Consider the following 21,482-nt stretch of genomic DNA (forward strand, 5'->3'; position numbering starts at 1 on the left):
GACGCCACCACTTTTCCTGGCAGCCCATCCCAAATTTGATAAAGTACGCACTCGAACTTAGGGTGAACCTTGTCACTTTGAATAATGTATCATATAAGGAAATAAGTTTTTAACCAAGTTCCATTAAAAACCAAGATGAAGAGTGAAACGCAAAACTGCATTTAAAATACTTTATTATGTATCATGCATATTTTATTACTCATACGCATGGTGGGTATAATCGTTCTTAGTTATAAATTTAATAATAATTTTAAATATAAATCAGTTTTATGCATGAATAATTGAAAAACATAGGCACACCCATACATATGTATATTAATTGCCTGCTATAGTTTTCAAGTGATGTTGAATTAATCAGCGTGAAGATGAACTCCTGAATACAACTTTAATCCCTACTTTCACTGCGAATGTGATGAATCAAATATTTTAATTCCATATAAGCTAAACAGGATTACACTGATTTGCTTTGTTGGTCTGGCTGGCATTTGCGTTGAAAACTGCAAGTTGGAAACATTCTGCTGAATTACATAGAAGCACAATTTGTTAGTAACAGAGGATTAATACAAAGAGTATTCTGGTAATTTTCAAGTACATCTAAAGATACATCTTAGCTCGGTTAGAATTCGAATAAGGTTAAGTGTTGCAGTCCATTTTCACATTTGACTTCATCTCCACATTTGTACGTGTGTGCGGGGCAATGGAAGAAAGGCCATGAGTGAAATGGAAATTTGAAAGACTTTCTGCAGAGGTGCATCCTGGCCAGAGTTCTCCTTTTTTTGGCATTCCTCCTAAGTGAATTGAATCGAAAACAAACGGAGAATGGCTGGGCACTTAGGCACACAGACGAGCCACCGCAGGGCTGGGAAAGCACGAGGAAAATGTTTAATTTCCGGATGCACAGGCCGTTGGATTTAAAGGAGGCGGCGTCGAAATGTATGCAGGAGTATCATGCAGATGCTTCCGGCACTTGGCAACATGCAAAAGGTCGTAGGGTGGGTGGACCATTCGGTGGGTTGGCTTGCCTGGGTCGCTCCAAGGGGTGTTGCCAGTGCTGGTGACCAAGAGGTCAGCGCACGCAGCTGAAAGTGAAGCGCAATTTCCGGCACTGCGATTCCGACTTGGAACGAGCACATGGAAAAGTTTAGCTAAAATCAGGCAGGATCAAGCATTTGACATCCGTAATATGTTCTTACTTAAATAAATTATTAGTACTCATCTGATTTAAGTAATTTAATGTTGTACTTAACTTATTTCGTTGCATATGCTTCAAGTGCCTTGTGTGGAATCTGTGGACCGGTGCAACCGACATGTCCAAGTCCTTGCCACTTCCTGGTCCATTTAACTGGCCAACATCATCGAGGACCATTCGGTGACAAAGTTTGAACGGTAATTAGGCTTGAACAATTGAGCCCGGCAATGGGCAAACAATAAACACTTAATGCATTGGCACGAGTTTAATGACACTTCACGCCGGCGGCGATGACTCCTCGCTCGGGTAACAACAATTGGAAAATTAAACAAAGCCAGTCCAGATGGGTGGGTGGGCAGAACACCCCCTCAGACACTTGCACCCAGACAAATTGGGCCAAAGGATGGCAAATAAAGGACGGAGAATGGTTGCGCAGAAGTGTCACTGCGAGAAAAGATGGTTTCTCTGACAAAAATTCCAATTAAAAAATAATATAATAAATCGTTGCAAACAAGTATGGTGTAAAAAGAAAATTGGCTAACTACATTTAACCTTATTTATCACTAATATTTCAACAATAACTAAAAGACGATTGCTCGTTCTTCTGTAAGTTCTCTCATTCCGTTTCCGGATCCTTTTATTGGTGTGAATACTTCGAATGTGTGCGGCAAGTTGGATTGAACGCCGGCCACAAGGTGTCTACACAACAATTTATAATGGTCGACTGGCAGTCCAGGAACACAGTCGGCAAACAAACAGCCGCACATCAGGAACCGAAGGACGAAGGTGGCGAGAAAAATACGGGATAATAGCGCCAGACGGCTGCAGTGCCATTTCTCAATCTCGAGCAGCAAGGAGCAAGTGACCAAAGTAACCGGCGACCAACGACTGCCCGTCAAGTCGAGGACTCGACGACACTTGGACAGCACAGAGGTCCCTTCTGCCACCCGCCGGGTGAACTGGGTGGTTCGCAAGTGGCAAGGTGAGTGACCAGTGTTTGTTTACTCTCCGCAGTCACTTCGCAGCTCGGCTTGTCCATATTAATGGTCTGCGATGGAGCGTGTAGGTTCGGCTCTGAATCTACTAAGATCGATACAGCAAAAGTGGAAATTAAATTTGAATTTAATTCAGAGTGCCAAGCAAATCACAGAACAGACTGGCTTTAAGCAGAGTTAAAAGGAATTGGGTAACGAGTCCTTCCATTTCAATTAGAGTTGTTAACCTAAATCTTTGTTAAAGCTTAATTATACATTTTTGGTCAGCCACAAATAAATCCCCAACTTGTAATGGAGATTTTGCTACATTCATTTTCCTTCGTCAATTACTATCACTTTCAAACCCAAGGCAATTTTATTGTTACATAGGTAGCTAAAATCAGTCAAGCCGAAAATTCAATACTCTTATGTGCTGTGCTGGACCTGAACTCATAAATAATCCAAAAGGACCTGCACACTTGGCCTTGAATGGGTGCAGTCGGGGAGAAGCCATCGACATCGTGGATATTTATTACACTGCCGTTGATATGTTAAACAAATGTTCCGTGACGGAGATAAAAAATTTCAGCAAATACCGAGGCCACTGATGCAATGGAAACTCAACTGTTTTCCAGACATCGCTATTGTCGTCGCTCTGCACCTGCCAACTGACCTTCTTTCGATTTTTTTCTTTTTTGAATGAGAAATGCAAAGCAGAGGAAAAACCAGTAAAATTGAATTAATTTTTTTATGAACACCAAATGGGTTTCAAGTCACAGCTGCCCGACTTTAAACATGGCTCTAAGTGCAATTGCAGTACTTTCGGGTAATTAAATAAGCGGATTGCTGGCAGGGTTTTTGGCAAAATCAATAACTAACACATTGTGTTGAGACTTAAATTCGATAGGGATAATGGGGACTCAACTACTTTAAGCTATTAGTACTATTAAACTACTATTAAACTATAAGTACACCCAGAAAAATTGAGAACTACGAATGAACGGAGATCGGTTGTACTCAGTGGTATCAATCATTCTCTTTAGAAGAAACCTTCTTGATTTCGAGATGAAAACGATCTCAATGGTTAAGATTTTCAAACTGAATCCTCGATGCTGCTTAAAAATTTTGGAAGAGAAAAAATGGGAGAGAAAGACAAATGAGAGCAAAGTGGTTTGCAATATGAGAATGGCACGATCTCGATCTGATCCTGGCTAGATTTCAAGATCGAAATTCTCAAATCGAGATCGTTAAGAACGTTTTATCTCTGAGTATTAGATTAGTTTGGGGCTAAATCCCGCATTAATCTGCATTGCAATCCTTTATTTAAGCTCGACCCTCTTCATCAACCAGAGCGGAGGGGAAACCCTATTTACAGTCTATCCTGGAACAAGTCTTTGCTTTAATCTCATCTCGCGTCGCGTCGAACAGCCCATCGAGTGCGGTACTCTGGAGTGGCGAACGCTCTGAAGGAATCCCCCGCGAGCAGTTTAGTGGGCCAGCCGGTTAAAGTGCTCCGCGACGGGATGCGTGGATGCATAGATACGTGGATACGTGGCACTCACAAAGGAGGGGTGGAGGAGGAGGAGGACCCGGACGAGAGTGTTCCCTGCTCGGGGCTCATTATTTCCCCGAGTAATATGCTAAAATGACGGGAACGCACTCACACACTCGGACGGAGCAGACGTCTGGCTTTGGCCGGAGGCAAAGCGCCGGGCTGGGAAATGTTTTTAATTGAAAGGAACTTGCGAGGCGTGCCTGCACATGGAGGTGGGGCAAGTGCCGGAGAAGAGTGCCGTCGGGGGACCGGGAACTGGGCTAGGGTTCAGCGTGGTGTCGACACTTTCTGGGCGGAGCGCCAGGTGGATGTCTCCGAAAGAACTGTCAGCGCGAAATTGTTTTTAAAGCCGCACCTGGAACAGCTAGCTAGTTTCCATTTGTTTGCCTCAGTTTCAGCTTGAACTAATATTTGCACAATCACTTTGGTTTGACTTTAGTAAGTCAGGCGGACGAACAATCTGATGATAGCTTTATCTACCAGGAGGAGCAGTGGAGATTGGGTAAAGACACTGTATATGTACGGAGGGGTGGAGGAGGAGGAGGACCCGGACGAGAGTGTTCCCTGCTCGGGGCTCATTATTTCCCCGAGTAATATGCTAAAATGACGGGAACGCACTCACACACTCGGACGGAGCAGACGTCTGGCTTTGGCCGGAGGCAAAGCGCCGGGCTGGGAAATGTTTTTAATTGAAAGGAACTTGCGAGGCGTGCCTGCACATGGAGGTGGGGCAAGTGCCGGAGAAGAGTGCCGTCGGGGGACCGGGAACTGGGCTAGGGTTCAGCGTGGTGTCGACACTTTCTGGGCGGAGCGCCAGGTGGATGTCTCCGAAAGAACTGTCAGCGCGAAATTGTTTTTAAAGCCGCACCTGGAACAGCTAGCTAGTTTCCATTTGTTTGCCTCAGTTTCAGCTTGAACTAATATTTGCACAATCACTTTGGTTTGACTTTAGTAAGTCAGGCGGACGAACAATCTGATGATAGCTTTATCTACCAGGAGGAGCAGTGGAGATTGGGTAAAGACACTGTATATGTACGGAAAATTTAAATATTTCCATCAAATTGTGAAAAGGTAATGATGTTCTCCGCATTGCATTAAGCTAGGAAACAAAGTCAAATTGCTATATTCTAAAATTCTCCGTAGTTCCAGCTAGCCGAAATCCCATTTGCAGTATGAGCCCGGCCAGCTTCAGATGCTCCAAGTGGGTGTGCGCGGAATGGAATTCAATGGGGATTCGCCGTTCCGAGTATTTTCCGCCGGAGTGCGGGCTCGCAAATTGCGTATTTTTATGACCGCCATTATGAGACGTCTAAATATAACTATCGCAACCGGAGGCTATCGCAGGGGATCCGCGTATCCGAGGCAAGCAGCCTGACTAACTGCCAGCCGGAACACTTCAATCGCAGAATTACGACATTTATCATAATGCCTTTCATGCGGAGAGTGGGCGGTGGGTGGTTGGTGAGCAGGGACTGGGGACGTGGCATGCAAATAATCCTCTTGGCTGCTGCATGCATCGCCTGGTTGAAGTGTTCTCCTGGTGGTGGTGGCCTGCAGTGTATAATACTCCTGCCAAATGCAGCGATAAGCAGGGGGAAAATAATTTATTAACTCGCCGTGGAAACTGTAAAAATGCGTTTTTATGCGGCGGCATAATCTAAGCAAAATATGAACTAAAAGGATGCCAGGCTGATTAAGCTAGAAAGAACTGTATATATACTACCTTCAAATGCATTCCCTTGGAGTACTTGACAAATTGAATGATAAGTTAACTTTTAATGCCAAGCATATACAATTATTGCTCAAAATATTCAAATGGCTTAATCAATAGTTTGGCTACAGCTTTACAATGAGTAATTGCATCAAAAAGTCAGGCCAATTAGTAACGGCTGCTGCAATGACATTTCTGGCCCAGCACGATGCTCCTTCATTTATCAAGTTGCGTCCTTGCCTCTGCTCTGTGCCTCCTTCGATATCTCTGGTTGGCTGCAGCTGCCACAAAACTTTTTAATGGTTAAATAAGCGACGTTGTCCAGCGCAGTTGGCCCGATGCCACTGGAGAAACAGTGATTTTTTATTTATTTGGCCACTTTCGGTTGGTAATTGGTTTCGAATGGCATTTGTTTAACTCGGCAAAGTGAATTAATCCGGGCTAATTAATAAAAATATATGGAGCGAATGCCAGTTTACAGATTACTCACCGTGCTCGAAGTGCATTAAATAATAAGCCCAGGGTATTTGGTTGTTTACATTACAAATAATTTTGATATTTATTGTTCAAGCGTGTAAATAAAGCTTTCTTGCACTTTACTCTTTGTTTTTGTTGTTGTATTTGGTTTTATTCCTTTGTAAATAAATTGCAAGTAGATATAGTTGCAATAACATATAAGTTCAACTTCTAAGTACCACGTACTATATATATTATGTATGCGTATGCCCCTTGGATGAATCCGAGGAGAAGATAAGATATTTGTACACGAATGTATCTCGTTGCGGGTTAATGTGGCTAAAATACGATCTCAGCTCTACGCAGCCCTAAATATTGGTAAGTAATCGTACATAAAAATACGGTTAACACTTTTTTGTATTGCGGTTGTATATTGTAACTCTTGTGCCTCCAATGCAGATGCAGTTCGTCCTCCACATTGTACCATATACATTTATATAAATATAGTCCCTTATACATAAGTGGTGTGTGTATGTATATGTACTCGTTTGTCTCCCTATATGTAATTTAGAACTTATGTCACGCTTTCCCATTGGGCTAATATGTACAAATCGTTTGGCCAAATCCAAAGCCTCACTGTGGTGTAGTCCCTTAAATCAAAACTGATTCCGAAGGAAGAACAATATATGTATCTTAGTTTACTTTGCAATATGTTACGGTATCTTAGCTCGAAGGATATTCTTTTTGATCTCACAGTTGTAAAGTTTATAAAGTGATTCGGAAAAGGATATCAAAGAATCGAAGAACTATTATTTTGATTTAGTAACGCTAGTCAACGAGGATTTTAGGTTTCAGAGCTAATCCTAAGTTGTTCGCAAACTCAAATAAAGCAGTATCACCCATATCCATGTAGCTTAACCGACGGATAATAATCCAGATTTGGAAATCCATGCTGTCTTACTTCAATAAATCGTGTTAAATTGTGTTCATCAGCTTTCACCACTTGCATTTTGTGGAAGAAGACTACAGGATACTTAATCTTGCTACTAAAGTAAGCAATATAATCTATGCATCTTTTGACCGAAGATCGGCTAATACTCTATATATTGGTATACAAACTTTTTCGTTACAATAATTTCAAACTACTCTAGTTTCCTATCCAAAGAACTAAGGAAAACCATTTGTATTATATCAAATTATTTATATTTTAACTAGAGTAGGTCTGAACCAGCAGAAAGACATAAACTCATTATGGAAAGAATATATTTTTTTGTAACATTTTAAATTAGAATAGCGTGGTCTATATTACATGCAGACAACAATGGGCAGCCAGTAAGATGTGTTTAAATATTCTGTATATTCTGTTTTATTTTGACCGTAACATTTGTTTTAACTACTCAAGGAAAGTAACGACTTACATCAATAGTACAGTAGTAAGTTATTCATAAAGCTTGTGTGATCGAGCTAGGTATGTTTCGCTATATATGGCATTCGCACTATGCGTATTCTATGGTAACAAGTACGTCTAACTTTAGTTTCGTTTAACTTTATTTGTCTTCATATCGTTATGGGAAGATTAAAATGGCGAATGTGCGGAGCGTTGTGTTCTGAAATGTAATCTCGCCAAGGCTGGGCACTTAGTCAGTTATGGAATGTATAAAAGTTCAATATCAGCTTTGGACCCAAAGGTGCAGTTTTCACGTATCAAGCTCACGAAATCCTAATTGAATATCTAGAAAGTCGCCTAGGATTCTCACTCATTATCGTTTCCTGTTTATTCAATATCTTTCTCTACTTTTATGTGCGCTGTTAATGATTAAACTAATCTGAATACTAACCATCGGTAGATCTGACTCTAGATGGTTAAAATAAATAATTGTGCTAGTGCGAGCCGGAAATCAAAGGCGACTTTCTAAATGTATCTTGTATGTACGTGTAGTTTATCTGGATAGTTTGTGACGGATCTATGGGTAAGTACATTCCGCGGATTCGTGCTCCTGCCAAGTCGTCCTCATCAGACGTCCGTTTCGGTGCTCGACTGGTTGTGAATGGTGGTGGGCAGAGGCGCCTGGTGGGAGAGCTGCTTTTGCAGCGGCGGCGGTGGCTGGGTGGGCCCTTGACCCTCATCCGTGCTTGTCGGCAGCAGCAGGGGCAGCGATTTCTGCATGCACACCACTCCCGGCGACTGGTACTGCGATCTTGGGCTGGGCGGCGTGGGCGTGGCCGGGATCTGGTGCCAGTTAATACTGTTCTGGGAGGTTATGTTGCGGGTCTTGCGCAGCGGCGGGTTCTTCGTCGACGTGGAGAAGGCCATGCCACGGCGCAGGGGAACTCTGCGGGAGCCACGGAGACAACGGGACGAAGGACACGCATTAGCAACGGTGGGTTGGTTAGTCGATGGCGGTCACATGGCGGTGGTCACAGGGCGGGGCGATTGCGATGAGGCGCAGGATGTGGGTTATGAGATCGGGATCGATCGATTTCAGGACGATGCACGAGTGGATAAACGACAGGTCGCAACGTTATATTTTGTTTTTTTCGTTTGGTTTTTGGAAGGGGAAAGACGAAGGACAAAGACACAGGTTATACACGGGTTACACACAATCAGACGTGGCACTTGGGGGACTCTAATCTCTACGGAGAGACACTCACCTCGTTGGGCTCGGTGGCGGATAGGAAATGCCGCGGTGGCTGGGCGACAACAACATGTTGCCCGAGTGGCTCGTCGTGGAGCCGGGCACGAGCAGAGTATTGTTACTACAAGTAGGACAAAGGTTATACTGTAAAGAGCACAGGCTGCCGGATTCGGATCCGGTGTCGGAACTGGGGTAGCGGAAACTCAAGCGGTGGGCAGTGGGCGGTGACGTTAAAAGGATAATAGGCGTGTTGCCCCTAACTAAAACGCAATGCAGCAGTCACAAGAAACAAAAGAAATCAATCACAGCTGCGAAAGCCGAAGTATGAAATACCCTTTCTTTTAACTTGGTAGAGTGAACATTCAAAAACTAGGCATGGTGCTTTATGCCACTTCTTTCAGGAGTCGGACTGAAGTGGATTCAGACCGCAAAGTGGAATAAGACTCAAATAATAATGGTGTTAAATTCATGTTTTAACTTCTATTTTTAAAAAAATCATTAAAAGGGTATTCATATCTTGACATATTAAATACAAATTATATTAGCACAAATGATATTTGGAGTGGCAGGTGGTGATTAGTCATGAATCCAAGTCGTACAGTTCACAATAAAAATGTTTATTTTCTTGCTTTTGGTTTTAATATATAAAATATGACTAAAGTAGGTACTAGCTAAAAACAGTGTATAAATATGATGACTAAATGTAGAGTATGGTACAACATAAACAGAGTGAAACCGATCCCTGCGAACGCTCACAAATGACTGGGCAGGTATCTGAATTGGTGGTCTGGTGATCTGGGGATCTGGTGAGCTATGTGAGTGGTTTGGTGATGTGTGCTAGCTTGATTTTGTTAAAAGCTGGTCATGATCAGTGGCGGTGGTGGTGGTGGTGGTGTTGGTGGTGCACCCTCTACGCAACTTACGTGTGGCTGTGATGCATGTTCAGGTTGGGCAGGCTCTGGCCCAGATGGTTCATTGGCTGCACGGAGAGCGTGTTAGCCGACTTGGAGCCCATCTGGCCGATAATGCCCATCTTGGTCTTGTGCAGACCACTGATCAATTGCTGCTTGCCCTTCAGGTTCACTCCGTGGTTGCCTGCAATTGTGAGAGGTTACGAGAACATATGATTAGTTATTGTTCTATTTCTAAACCTTTTAAATTTCTTAAATATATACCCCAAGAACCAAGCACCTGGATATCCCAAGCCTGATTACTCACCTGTCATTATGCTGGAGCCCTCGTCGCTGGACACCGAGTTTGTCTTTTCAAAGTCGACGGATATGTTGCGGGAGTCGTTCCACTCGACGCTGCCGCTGTGGCTGTTGTTCGCACTGGAGACGTGGCTGCAGATGGAGGAGTTCATCGGTGACTTGCGTACGCCCAGGGAATCGGCGGTGCCGCCGCTGGTGGCACTTCCACCAAACCGGAAGCTATCGCCGCCGCCCACCGTTCCACTTCCGCTGCCGCCGCCGCCGCCTCCGCGCTTCAGTCTTTGGTAGATCGTCTTTGCCCGCCACAGGGCGTCGTACCAGTTCTTGGCCTCGGTGCACTGCAGCGTAAACGCCGTGGTGGCCACCTGGAACTCATTGAGGTACACACAGTTCAGTGAATTGTTCGGCGCCAGCTGAACAATTAGCTGGTCGGTCAGGTACGGCTGCCGGATGACCTTTAGAGCGCCCAGTCCCCGCTTGGCGATCGTCTTGCACACCAGGAGGAGATCCGTGAGCAGGAAGCAGTGCACATCGGACTTGCCGAGGTTGTCCTTGAACTTGTGATCGCCCTCCATGAACAGGTGACGCACATGGTAGGCCGGGCAACCGCGCATCGGAGCACAGAGGTCAAACATCTGGCTGTGCTGCTTGATCAGCTTGTCCAGCATCTCGTTGTTGGTGTCCTGCAAGGATTGTGAAGCAAATATGGTAAAGGTAAATGAAGCAAATCCTGTGACTCACCACCACATCGTAGGACTCGATCCGCACCATCACGCCCTTGAGCCGCTCGTTCTCCTGCCGCATCGTCAAGTGGTTGTTCACACTGCCCACAAAGTTCTCCACGCTGTGCATCATGACGTCGATGGCCTCGATCTCCTCCACGTCGCTCATGTGCTTCTTGATGGCGGCCAGGAGGAGGCTGTACTTGGTCAGTCGCTGCATGGGTCGCACCACAATGTCCGCGAGTCGCAGGCGGTTGCACATCTTCTGCGACTCGCACCACGCCAAGTAGGAGGTGAATAAGGCATTGTTATGGTTTAGCTCCTTGCAGTAGAACTGGCAGGTGCTCTGTTCCGCACAGTAGATCTGCCAAGGATTTTCCAGAGACATCAGCAATATATGTACGAGTATTCGTTCTCAAGACCCACCTTATATGGCGCAAAAATGGAGGCGAAGGAAAGGAACCCCTCCTGAAAAAAAGCGCATCGCAGTGGCTCGTGGGTGATGACACTGTGTGCCACCATGGGATAGAGCCACAGTGTCCAGAACATGATGTTCGCCTCGCACACAGCCCTCACATTGGAGAACAGTCGAGCCTGGTCCACGTCGATCAGCAGCCGCTCCTCCTGCACGGCCTCCAAGCAGGCTAGGAACAACTGCAAATGCATTCAAAGATCAGAGCTAGTTGGGGGACGGGAATCAAAGTGTGTCCACTCACATCAGTCACTGTTTGCAGGGCGTGAATGTAGTACACCTCGGTGGTAACCAGCTCCCATATGGCCGTTTGGATCTTCACCTCCGACTCGCTCATCGAATCGCTATTTACAAAATCCCGCCACGATTTGTGCATACCCTGCAGATAGGCCAGTGAGTTGACCAGGTCCGGATGGTCAAAGTTCATGCTGTCCGCCCGCTGGGGCACTCCGTTCTTGGCATAGCTGTTCAGCAGCTCGCACAGCTGGCTCTGCTGGGGATTCTTGATGCCGAATATGGAGGACCACCGTTGCTTGATCTGCTTGCCGGGCGCCACTCCCGACTCACTGGTCTCCTCGGTGGAGACGGAGGGCAGGAGTCGGGGCGGTGGTTGTCGGGAACCCTGTGGTTGACGAGATTTAACCATATTATTCATAAAATATGTTTATCTACTTTAGTAGTATTCGTTGTAACATTCATTTGGGGAAAATTGAAATGCATTCAAACTCACAAGCTTAAAGCGACATTTTTAACCCAGCCGGATATTAAGTATATTAAATGGCAGGACCCTTTTCATTAGCTTTAACTTTATTTGATCCCAGGTCAGTTAAGTGACGCCGGTGTTCCCACAAAGCATGAAACCCATCCCGTTTCCGGGTAAAACTTACAAAGGAAGCTGCCTTCTGCAGGGGCTTGCGGTTGCTGCCTCGTTCTGTGATGCAGAGATGGTGTCCAGCCAGGCTCTCCACATCGGTCTGCTCATCCACGGAAACGGGCAGGAGCGAAGGACCTGGCGGGAAAAACGGAACAAAACAAGCTCAAAATGGTAATGGATCCGAGGGAGCTCAGCGCAAACGTCATACCTGCATCTAAAAAACTGGGCGTGGGATTATTGTCCGTAATGGTGATTTGTGTAAAGCTGAGGTTCCGCCTACGCAGGGCGTGGCTGAGTGCGTTACTAAAAGTGTGGATGGATGGATTTGAAATCATTATATCCGGAAGCGCATTATCTAGAGACTCACAGTAGTGTCACGCCTTTGGTGGCCGGAATGAACTCCTCATCTGGCTGCTGCGACGAGTCCAGGCAGAATGACACGGAGAAGAACTCGGAACTGGATACCTAAACAAATGAATGAGTCTAGCATTAAGTGGGCGAATAAGAGCTATCTTATTGATGCAGAACCCTGTTAATTCACGGAACGAACCCAAAAGAAGGACCTTTCAATCTAGCCTTCGAAAAGGCCACAAAGAGATGCACTGGAAAAAATTAACAGCACTCTCTTTGATGGCCCTCCGAAGTGTGAAGATTGCATCTGGAGGTCGCGTGGAAATGGGATTCTGCAACCACAAAAACTACTGCAAATAAAAACCAAACATCAAGGAATATTCTCCGTGTTTGTGTTGGTCGGAAACGAGGCGGAATTCTTGCTCGGCAAGTGACAGAAAAGCGGGTGGCGGCAGTGGAAAACCAAAAAAGGAAAATGGAAAAAGGAAAGGATAGCTGGAAAAGTTCTAGAACAACTTTTGCTGATTACGGCGACAAAGACAAATAAAGAAATTAAAAATGTACATTCCCCCGCCCATCCAACAGTTGGCACCATCGCCAATCATAATTCACCATCCTTAGCTGCAGGCTTATTTCTCGCCGGGGTGACAGGACCTTCTAATTGTGCAGCCATTCGAGATCTGTTTGTCTTTTGACCAGGTGAATCATGGGCTCCAGTTGATTCACTTGATACCCACTCACCTCGCTGCGCGTCAGCAGTGGCTTCTTGCGCTTCATGAACGAGGATTTCTTTTTCATCGTCGAACCGGAGGACGTGGAGCAGCCGACCGGGGAGGTTAGGCCACCACCACCTGCGCCGCCACCACCACCAACTCCGCCGCCGCCCAAGGTCGCGGATGTGGCGCTGTGTGGACTCAGCGTCGAGGACGAGGATGTGGCCGCCGCCTCGCCAGCAGACTGAAAGTGTTTGGAGGAGGGTACAGCATGAGTAGACGTGGTGGAGGTGGTGGTGCCGCTGGCGGTGCTGACGCCGCCAGTCGGTTGCTGATGATGGTGATGGTGCTGGTGCTGGTGCTGGTGGAAGGATCCGGCACTGGGGTGACCGGTACCAAAGCAGGACGAGCTGGCCGTCGTCGTGGTTTCGTCGAGAGTGGGCGAGAGCATCAGCGAAGGCATCCGCCGCACGATCTGCGGTGCCTGCGTGTAAATTGTGGGTGGGTGGTGCGGTGGGGAGTGCGAGGAGGGCTGTGGTGCCGAGGGTGACAGGCAACCGCCCGCTCGTTCACCCTTTTCAGTCTGAGATTTTGTTTTTTTCGGTATCAACGGGATGTTTCAGCGGTCAGCAAACAAATAAAAACCAAAGTTTATTAAGCCCATTCAGGTATTATATAGGAACAGCGAGGGAGAGAGAGAGATAGAGAAAGAAAGAGAGAAGAACAGAGAGGAGAAGACAGATATTGTGAGCATATTTTGTTGGGTGGTTACTTTTCAACTTTTCAAAATCTACCAAGTTCGGCCAATTGTTAAGCAATACTTAGCAACAAAAGCTAATACTAACAGTGCAATAGTAACATTAATATCCTTATAATGCAGAACAACTTCAACAGAAAATGGTATCATAAAACAGTCCTTTTCGCAACAGGAATTTACATAATACCATAATACGATTATACATTTTACACTATTTTACACTATTATTTGTAATTTAAAAAACAAAACAATCTATCCGTTGATACGATAAAATGGATTCGGAAATTCTATCTTACATGAACTAAGGTGTACCAGCTTTTAGATATTATAAAACTTGAAAACCTTATTTAAGCAACGGCTAGTTCAATTTATAACTTTGAACCATAAATTAAACGTAAAATTCAAGGAAAGAGGGTGAACATCGCAGAAAGTCACGTACGGCTTAAGTCGACAACAAAAATCCAGTAACTAACAAGTACAAAAAGTTAGTGCAAAGTAAAAAACAACTGACTTTGCTTAAATCAATGACAGCTACACAAAGAGGAGAAATAGTTAAAAAAATCGGAATAAACACAAATCAAAGACAGACGAAAGCAGCAAGCAAAGTAATTTGTTATCAATTTGCGAAAGGACTTTCACTCAAGGGACTAAAACGCGGGGATAGCAAACATACAGTGAAAACACACTACACTGTACACCCCACACACTATAAACGGATTAACTATAATCTAAAATCAAGATTTTCAAACGATATGTTAATAGAGAATTCTGTACAACCAATGAAGAAATATTATTGAAAATGAATCGAGAAGTTCCCAATTCAGTTTATAGGAATTTAATTAATATTTCCCGCTTGAGAATCTTTCAAAAACCTTTTTTTTTTTAATTTAATTTATGAATAGGTAAAGTTCCACTTGTTTTTGGGTATAAACATGTTTTCACGAAACTGCCAAAAACCTTATATCCATTGCGGATAGTACTTATAAAAGTTTGAACAGTTCGAAAGTTTTTTTTAACAATATATACTTTAATTTATAGCTGCCATGGAAACAGGCGGAAAATGTCTGGCTAATTAAAATTCTTGATTTGAAACCATAGTTTTTCTCGCAGTGATCGCTGTCCAGGCAAGATGGATGTGCTGACTAAGTGGCCAAGTCCTAGCAGTTGGCCGATAGACTAGCATGTGCCCTCCCCCTCGGTCCCCTGACCACTTGGACTTACCACATTGGCCTGCCGGCCCAGCGATCCTGGGGCTCCAGTGGTGGCGAACAGTCCGCTGGTGGCGCCGATGCCGCCGGCTGTCGTGGCGGTGATGCTGGTGGTGGCGGTGGTGCTGGTGGCCATTCCCGGAGGACCGTGCTGGCAGGCCACCACACCCGAGTCGAGGCCATCCAAGTGCGTGAGACTCTTCGATTTCAGCTGGAACGGAAAATGGGATCGAAATCTGTGAGTCTGGGTGCAAGCATAATTAAATTTTATTCGCGTTATTAAGGGCTTTTCACATATTGTTTTTCATATGTTGCCACCGATTCCGGTTCGGTTTCATTCGAATAAAGAGTGCAATTTAAATGTGTGGTCTTTTATGGTTGAAATCAATATATAACTACAAAAAATAAATAAAGGAAGGGCATGGCCTTAAAAAATGCTTAATTAAAAATAGTATGAAAAGTACAGCATAGTTTTTAAACCAGATTAAACCTTCTTATAAATGCATAGAAACCGAAATGACGGATTTATAGCCAGAGCATAAATCTCAAAAAGGAATCTGGATGTCGATGAGCTAAGCTATTTGTTTTTTATCCAATCCATAAGCTATAAAAAGAGCCATGCTGGACGGACTGCGGATACGATTTGTATATTTTAAGATCCTTGCGGAAATGTATTGTGTTGCACGCGAAGACCTTCGTGGGCGCAACCGAGTCAATGCCACCAAGACCGTGCATCCAGTGGAGCCACATCGAATTACTGAATATTCGCGCTTAATGCTGAGAATAATGTTTTGAATGCTTGGCTGCAGGGCGTTGCAGGACAATGAAAAGTGTTCCGGCATTTGCCGGGCAAAAATAAATTGCTTGCGGCGGGGTGGCCAACTGGGTAATGTGGCAACTAGGCAACTGGGCAACTAGGAAACCCGGCAACCCGTCAGCCAGGCATCTTGGCTATGTCGATAGAGAACCACCAACGAAAAGATGCATCGAGAACAAAAAGATTGAGTCAGCGGGCGAGAGAGCCCTAGTCGTGTCCTCGAGGACTTCCTCCCTCGCCTAATGCACCGAGATTACATCAGTCAAGTGCCCCCAGCTGGCCGGGCACAGAGTGTGGTGGACGTGGACCAAAGTCAGGGTCCGCTCCAAAGTCAATGCCTCGCCCGCCGCCCTTCATCCGTGTCGTCCTTGCTGGGGAGGCACCCACCCACCCGACTGCGATTTACACATCTCAATGCCTTGGTTTAAATTGTGCTTGACGGAAAAAAAGCGACCTGTGCTTAAATTCACATTAACCGCTGTAAAATGCAGGTGAGTCACTTAATGCCCAACTCAGGTAAGTTGAACTGGGTGTTCAAGAGACGTGGTTTTATCTACCTCCACAAGATACAATATCTTTATTTGTTTTTAAAACCTAAATGCCAAAATTCAAGAGCACCCCGAAATATTTCATCTACAATCAGCCAGTTCTTGGAAACATCTTTCATTGTTGCGCTGGTTAATTACGAGTGAAATTTCTGTCATATTTCCAGCTATTTGGGATTCACTTCAATTGGACAGCTTCGCATTGTCGGATCGCCAAGTGGAGGATGAAGAACTCCGAACCGAAGGCAGGGTGCGTCATGCATGGCATCCGAGCTGCGAGAATTTAAGCTCCGGGCGGATGCCACTCAACCCCCTGGTGGCGCTAATCTCCCCCGGAACCCACGACCATCAGGACCACCGACTGGCCCGGAGTGGGCCCAAGGATACGGGCGTTGGTCTATTATTCCTGCTGACGACAATATTTCACATTCTGTTTCGGCAATTTCCAGCTGACGGCCCTCACCCAGCGACCCCTTCGTTCGCCTTGCCCTTTACTTTGGTTTATGTTTTTGTTTCCGGTTATATTGTGAGTTGCCGTCCACTGCGGACTGGCTTACTCTGCCAGGATTTGCTCAGGAATTGGGTATATTGGAATAGCACAAATGGCATAGGGTCAACAAGAAATGGTATAAGAGCAAAAAGAAATAGTGTTGGACCAAAAAACTAGATTGAAATGAAGTAGGTGAACCAGTCATGAAAGAAAAAATGGCAAAAAATAAAAATAATTACTATCATATAATTATAATAAATGTGTAAAATATATACTAATATATGCTAATATTTTTCAAGAGTAGAGAATATCTTTGAGTTGTCACTGTCATAAAATCACATTTGCCCTTTTGACTCTTTCGTCTTTTGGCTTAGTTTGGCCTTTGGCTTCCCACACACAAAACAAAAAGGATTTCAACAACGATTTATTCTCGTAGTTTGCCATAAAATAAACACTTCTCCATTGTGGAATCCGGTCTGAGGAAATAATAGTTCTGATTGTTTATACAGCGTCGGAAAAATGCAATGCGGCACTGCATAATTTACGGCTTTTGGGAGGATAAATTAACTTACAATGCTACAAGCCCGATTATCTAATCACTCAAAGACTTCAACTCGTGTGATTTCCATGTTAACAAGTCTGCTTAAGGGACAGCAATGGGGAAAAAGAAGGAAACATGTCACATAACATGGAAAATCACTTCGGGATTTCAGTCGGACACCCTTCGTAAATAATGTCCTGTGCTCAGAACTTTAAGAGCAAAATAAGGAATTGCAAAGGAACTGCAAGGTATGCGAGTTAAATTCAAGAGATTTATGAGGTTAACCACATATCAACAGAATTTAAGGCAATTAAGCTGTGACATTTAATTCATTCAGTTATTTTGCCATAATTGCTTTCGCCTACGTGCATTCATTCAGTTTTCTTTGCCTTTGAGCAGAGACCGCCACTAATAGGATTAGATTTAGCAATAAACGTACAAATTATGATTACGGACGAGGATGAGGATGCCCAACATCTGTCCATGAAGCTCCTGCGAAAATATTTGCCTTACTCAGTGATGAAATGGTGATAATCAGATGGCAAATCCACTTTCTTGTCTGCACAACAAGGCATTGCCCGTAGAAATAAAAGCATAGTAGTACTTTGCTGAGGCTTTCATGTGGATTTCATCCGGCATTTGGAGCTCCCTATGGCGGGCTGGTCAAATCGCTGATGCAATTTATTGCTTGGCTGCACTGGCGCTAATGCCTCTAAATATCTTCCGGCGACAATTGAATTCCCCGCGCACATGAGCACGCACATATGGTTTCCATACGACCACACTGCGTATACGTAATGTGCATAATATCGATGTTAAAATATTTATGAAATCCATGAAGGTCACAATCGTTATGGCCATTCCATTGAGGCATTAACTCCACTCCCAAACAGAATTTATGTGCACTTAGCCAGCACTCGTTTAAGAATAATTTAGTTAATAACAACATGATCTCATTTATATTTCATATGTTAAATGCCTCTTTGCAAAATTAAAATGTGGGATTCGCAGTCACTTAAATCAAAATTGTAACTCTATTAAAAAATATATGCAAACATAAACTGACTTTTGTTTTAATTTGCCCAAAACAATAATATTTGTATACACACTTGCTTTTTAAATTTTTAAATTATTTTTAAGTTACAGAAATGATGGTGAATGATGATGAACATTTTATTAACATGTTTGAGTGTGCGTTAAATAATTGATAGGTGCTAAAGGATCTTTGGGGATGCTGGTCTTATGAATCCCCAAATGACGTAATGTCCGTAAATATACTTTTGCTGTTGTTGCTCACAAGTAATTGTGTAATTTAATGCCCCAACTTAAAACGCAAACAGGAAAACAGGAGCGAAGAACAGAAGGAAATAAAACAAAAATACGAGCGTACATAAGACTGAAAAAATATGTTTATTCTCATTTCGCTAAGTAAACATTTGATTATGCCGCGCATAATTTGATGACCACCGCCTCCTCCTGATCACCAGGTGGTAATCCAGCAGTTTCATTTCATTTTCGGGACTCACCTGCAGCTTGCTGTTGGGCGGCGAGACGACCAAGCAGATCTTCATGGTGGCCCGGAGGAACTCCTCGCGTTTCGTGCTAAGGTCAGGGGTCAAGGAGCCGGGCGAGGTCACCGCCGACTGCTTGTGCGGCGCCTTCTTCGGCGACGTAACGCTGGGCAGGAACGGATTCAGACTCCGCACCAGACTGGCCGAGTTGAACTTGCCGCCGCCGCCATCATTGCTACTTCCGCCGGATGGAGGCGACGCCGAGTTGGCTCCACTCTGAGGAGCCTGCTGCTGCTGGTGGTGAAGCAGTCGGGTGGGTGAGTTCAGGCTGAACAGCTTCCTTCGATGCCGACCTGGCGTGGAGGAGGAACTGGAAGCGGGACTGGGTGTGGGCCCAGGCGGCCCTCCTCCCTCGCTGTGCGTCGACTCCTGCGATCCTGCTCGACTGTACGACGGCGTTGGCAGCTGGGCGGACCTACTGCCCGCACAGCCATACTTCCCGTCCAGCTGCAGATCATCCGTCGTTGGCTCGCCGCCCTCCACGGCTCCATCCTCGCTGTAGGTGCTGTGATAGGTGCGCGCCGTGATCTCTGGCAGAAAGGGATTGTTGGGGGACGTCAGGGTGTACTGGTAGTAGCCACCGCCGCCGCCACTGCTACTTGTCTCCACCGGCAGCGTGGCATCCGTATCATCGGGCGTGCTCTCCTCGGGAAAGGAGCCGCCCTGGAAGTCATGGCCACCACCCACGCCACTGCTGCTGGAGAGATAGGCACCCAGTTGCTCCCACTCCCCGGAGGAGGAGTTGTGCGAGGACACCGTGAATCCCTCGTTCGAGTGACCCTGGCAGCTCCTGGAGCTCTCGTTGCTGCTCTTAAAGAGGAAGTTCTGCAGCCGGGTCAGCCGTATGGAGCTGCTATCGCTGGTCAGGCTGCAGCTCCTACTGCTGTTCCCAGGCGCTGAGGAAGCGTTTGTGGTGATGGGCTGCTGGTCGCTCCGACTGCTGTTTTGCGTCTCCAGACGACGTCTATCTTGGCCTTCGATGGGCACTGCTGCTCCTGCACCTGCACCTGTTCCTGCTCCAGTTCCTGCTGTTCCATCGGCTGCAGCTGCGCCCGCTGATGTGCTCACCTCACCACCCATGGAGGCCCAGTAGAAGACGCTATTCTGGGAGCCACTCAGCTCGCCCAGTTCGCAACTGCTCTCCAAGGAAGTGCTCGAATTGGTGGTGGCAACGCTGCTCAGGTGCTGATAGGCGTACTCCGGCGGCGTGCACTCGTCCGGACTGTCCAGCAGCAGGGCGGGATTGATGTGTCCGCCGACACCCACGCCCACTCCCAATCCCAGACCCGGCAAATTCAAGTGGCTCAGGGCAAATGGCAGGCGGTTATTGTTGTCCGAGCGCAGGGTACTCGGAGGCGGTGGAGTGGCCCGACTCTTTGCCTTCAGTTCCTCCGCAGTCGGTTCCTGTCGTTTGATCTCCAAGGATCGATGATCGCCGCGGCGGAAGGAGCGCCGCAAGCCCTCCGCGAACTTTGACTGCTTGGGCGGCTTGTCCTTGGGCGGTTTGTCCTTGGACCTGCCCAGCAGATTGGTCCTCTCAGTCTTGTCTTCCTTCTCCAGGAGTTTCTCGTGCATATCCGTCGCCGAAATGGGTATCTCGACCTGGTCCAAAGCCACTGGTCGCTGGTTGCTGGCTAGTGTAATCGGTGGCGCCGCAAAGCCACCACCCATTACGGCCGCCCTTCGCCGTGGTGGTTGATCCTTCTTACCCCGATTCGGTGGTTCACCCTGCAATGGGTGCTCTTTAAATTAGCTGGTCCGTGGTTTGTTATTCACTAATTCGTTAATTTATGAAGCGTTGATTTCCCCAAGATTCACACCGAGATGTGTTTCCCTTTTAGTTTGACTAACACTAGGTGCGTTTAAAGCGATTTCGTAATAAGTAGTATGCTCATATTGCTTATTCTATTATCTTAGCTTTTGTTGGCTTGCTGAAATCAAAGAAAGGGATCGAAAAATGGTTAGTTATGTTACCTTTCACCTTTCAACTTTGATATCGATCGATGATATCGAGGAGCGGGTGCACAGAAAACTCTATGTTCTAATGTTTAAATGCATCCTTTGCCTTATTTATCAGCAATTGTAGCACTAAGTAGCTATTCGAATATTTTTAAAAAACACACCTCTTTCGAAAGCCAACCAAAAATGCAAAAATGAGTAATGCAAATAAGCACTTCCTGAGCTAATCAATTTATGATAATCCATTCATTCATAATCCCCCAACGTTATTGCTATTTTTCGCCCTTCGATTTGTGTGTGCAACCTTTAAAGTTTTCGGTTGTTATGGAAATTGGGAAAACGTGTTAGCATTTCAAATGAGACGGCGAGCTTGCCCCGCGGGGTTTTTCACATCATTTTGCGAATCCTGGCTGCGGATGCGGATGCGGATGAAAAGCGATTGGCAATCGATGGAAAATACGAAAAGTTTAATCAATGTGCATATTTTGCTGTCAACCGATTGGCAAAACTGAATTAATCAGCCCGAATCGAAACCAATTTGGCGAGTCAAAGCTCAATGGTGATGCACTTTCATCGGAATACTTAACGCTGTAAGAAGTTCTAAGCTCAAGTCACTAACAAAATGTATAAATAGGAGGTAAAAATATAAATATTATATATTCAAAAATTAATTTTTCCGATTAGGGTTCGTCTTCGGTTTCCCTTTAATTTTGGCCAGTTTATTGATGCT

General features: G+C 45.4%; 1 protein-coding gene across 6 annotated transcripts in view; it reads right to left on the bottom strand.

Annotated features, from left to right (window-relative positions):
- Positions 1-5,955: 5,955 nt before the first annotated feature.
- LOC6616244 overlaps positions 5,956-21,482 on the bottom strand; it is a 48,241-nt gene continuing 32,714 nt past the window's right edge. Inside the window, exons 2-14 of one of the 6 annotated variants that reach the window (XM_032717268.1) lie at positions 18,749-20,724; positions 14,843-15,040; positions 12,893-13,447; positions 12,168-12,265; positions 12,009-12,103; positions 11,814-11,935; positions 11,171-11,548; positions 10,881-11,108; positions 10,474-10,818; positions 9,740-10,415; positions 9,445-9,616; positions 8,538-8,642; positions 5,956-8,218 (exon numbers count right to left, since the gene is read on the bottom strand). In XM_032717268.1, coding sequence (XP_032573159.1) covers positions 7,900-8,218; positions 8,538-8,642; positions 9,445-9,616; positions 9,740-10,415; positions 10,474-10,818; positions 10,881-11,108; positions 11,171-11,548; positions 11,814-11,935; positions 12,009-12,103; positions 12,168-12,265; positions 12,893-13,447; positions 14,843-15,040; positions 18,749-20,464 — 5,007 coding nt within the window. In that variant the 5' untranslated portion in view covers positions 20,465-20,724 and the 3' untranslated portion in view covers positions 5,956-7,899. The remainder of the gene's footprint in view (positions 8,219-8,537; positions 8,643-9,444; positions 9,617-9,739; positions 10,416-10,473; positions 10,819-10,880; positions 11,109-11,170; positions 11,549-11,813; positions 11,936-12,008; positions 12,104-12,167; positions 12,266-12,892; positions 13,448-14,842; positions 15,041-18,748; positions 20,725-21,482) is intronic. The other 5 variants (XM_032717270.1, XM_032717269.1, XM_032717271.1 and 2 more) reach the window with 5 other exon arrangements.

Source organism: Drosophila sechellia, chromosome 3L (genome assembly GCF_004382195.2).
Source record: "Drosophila sechellia strain sech25 chromosome 3L, ASM438219v1, whole genome shotgun sequence".
Classification (NCBI taxonomy): Eukaryota; Metazoa; Arthropoda; class Insecta; order Diptera; family Drosophilidae; genus Drosophila; species Drosophila sechellia.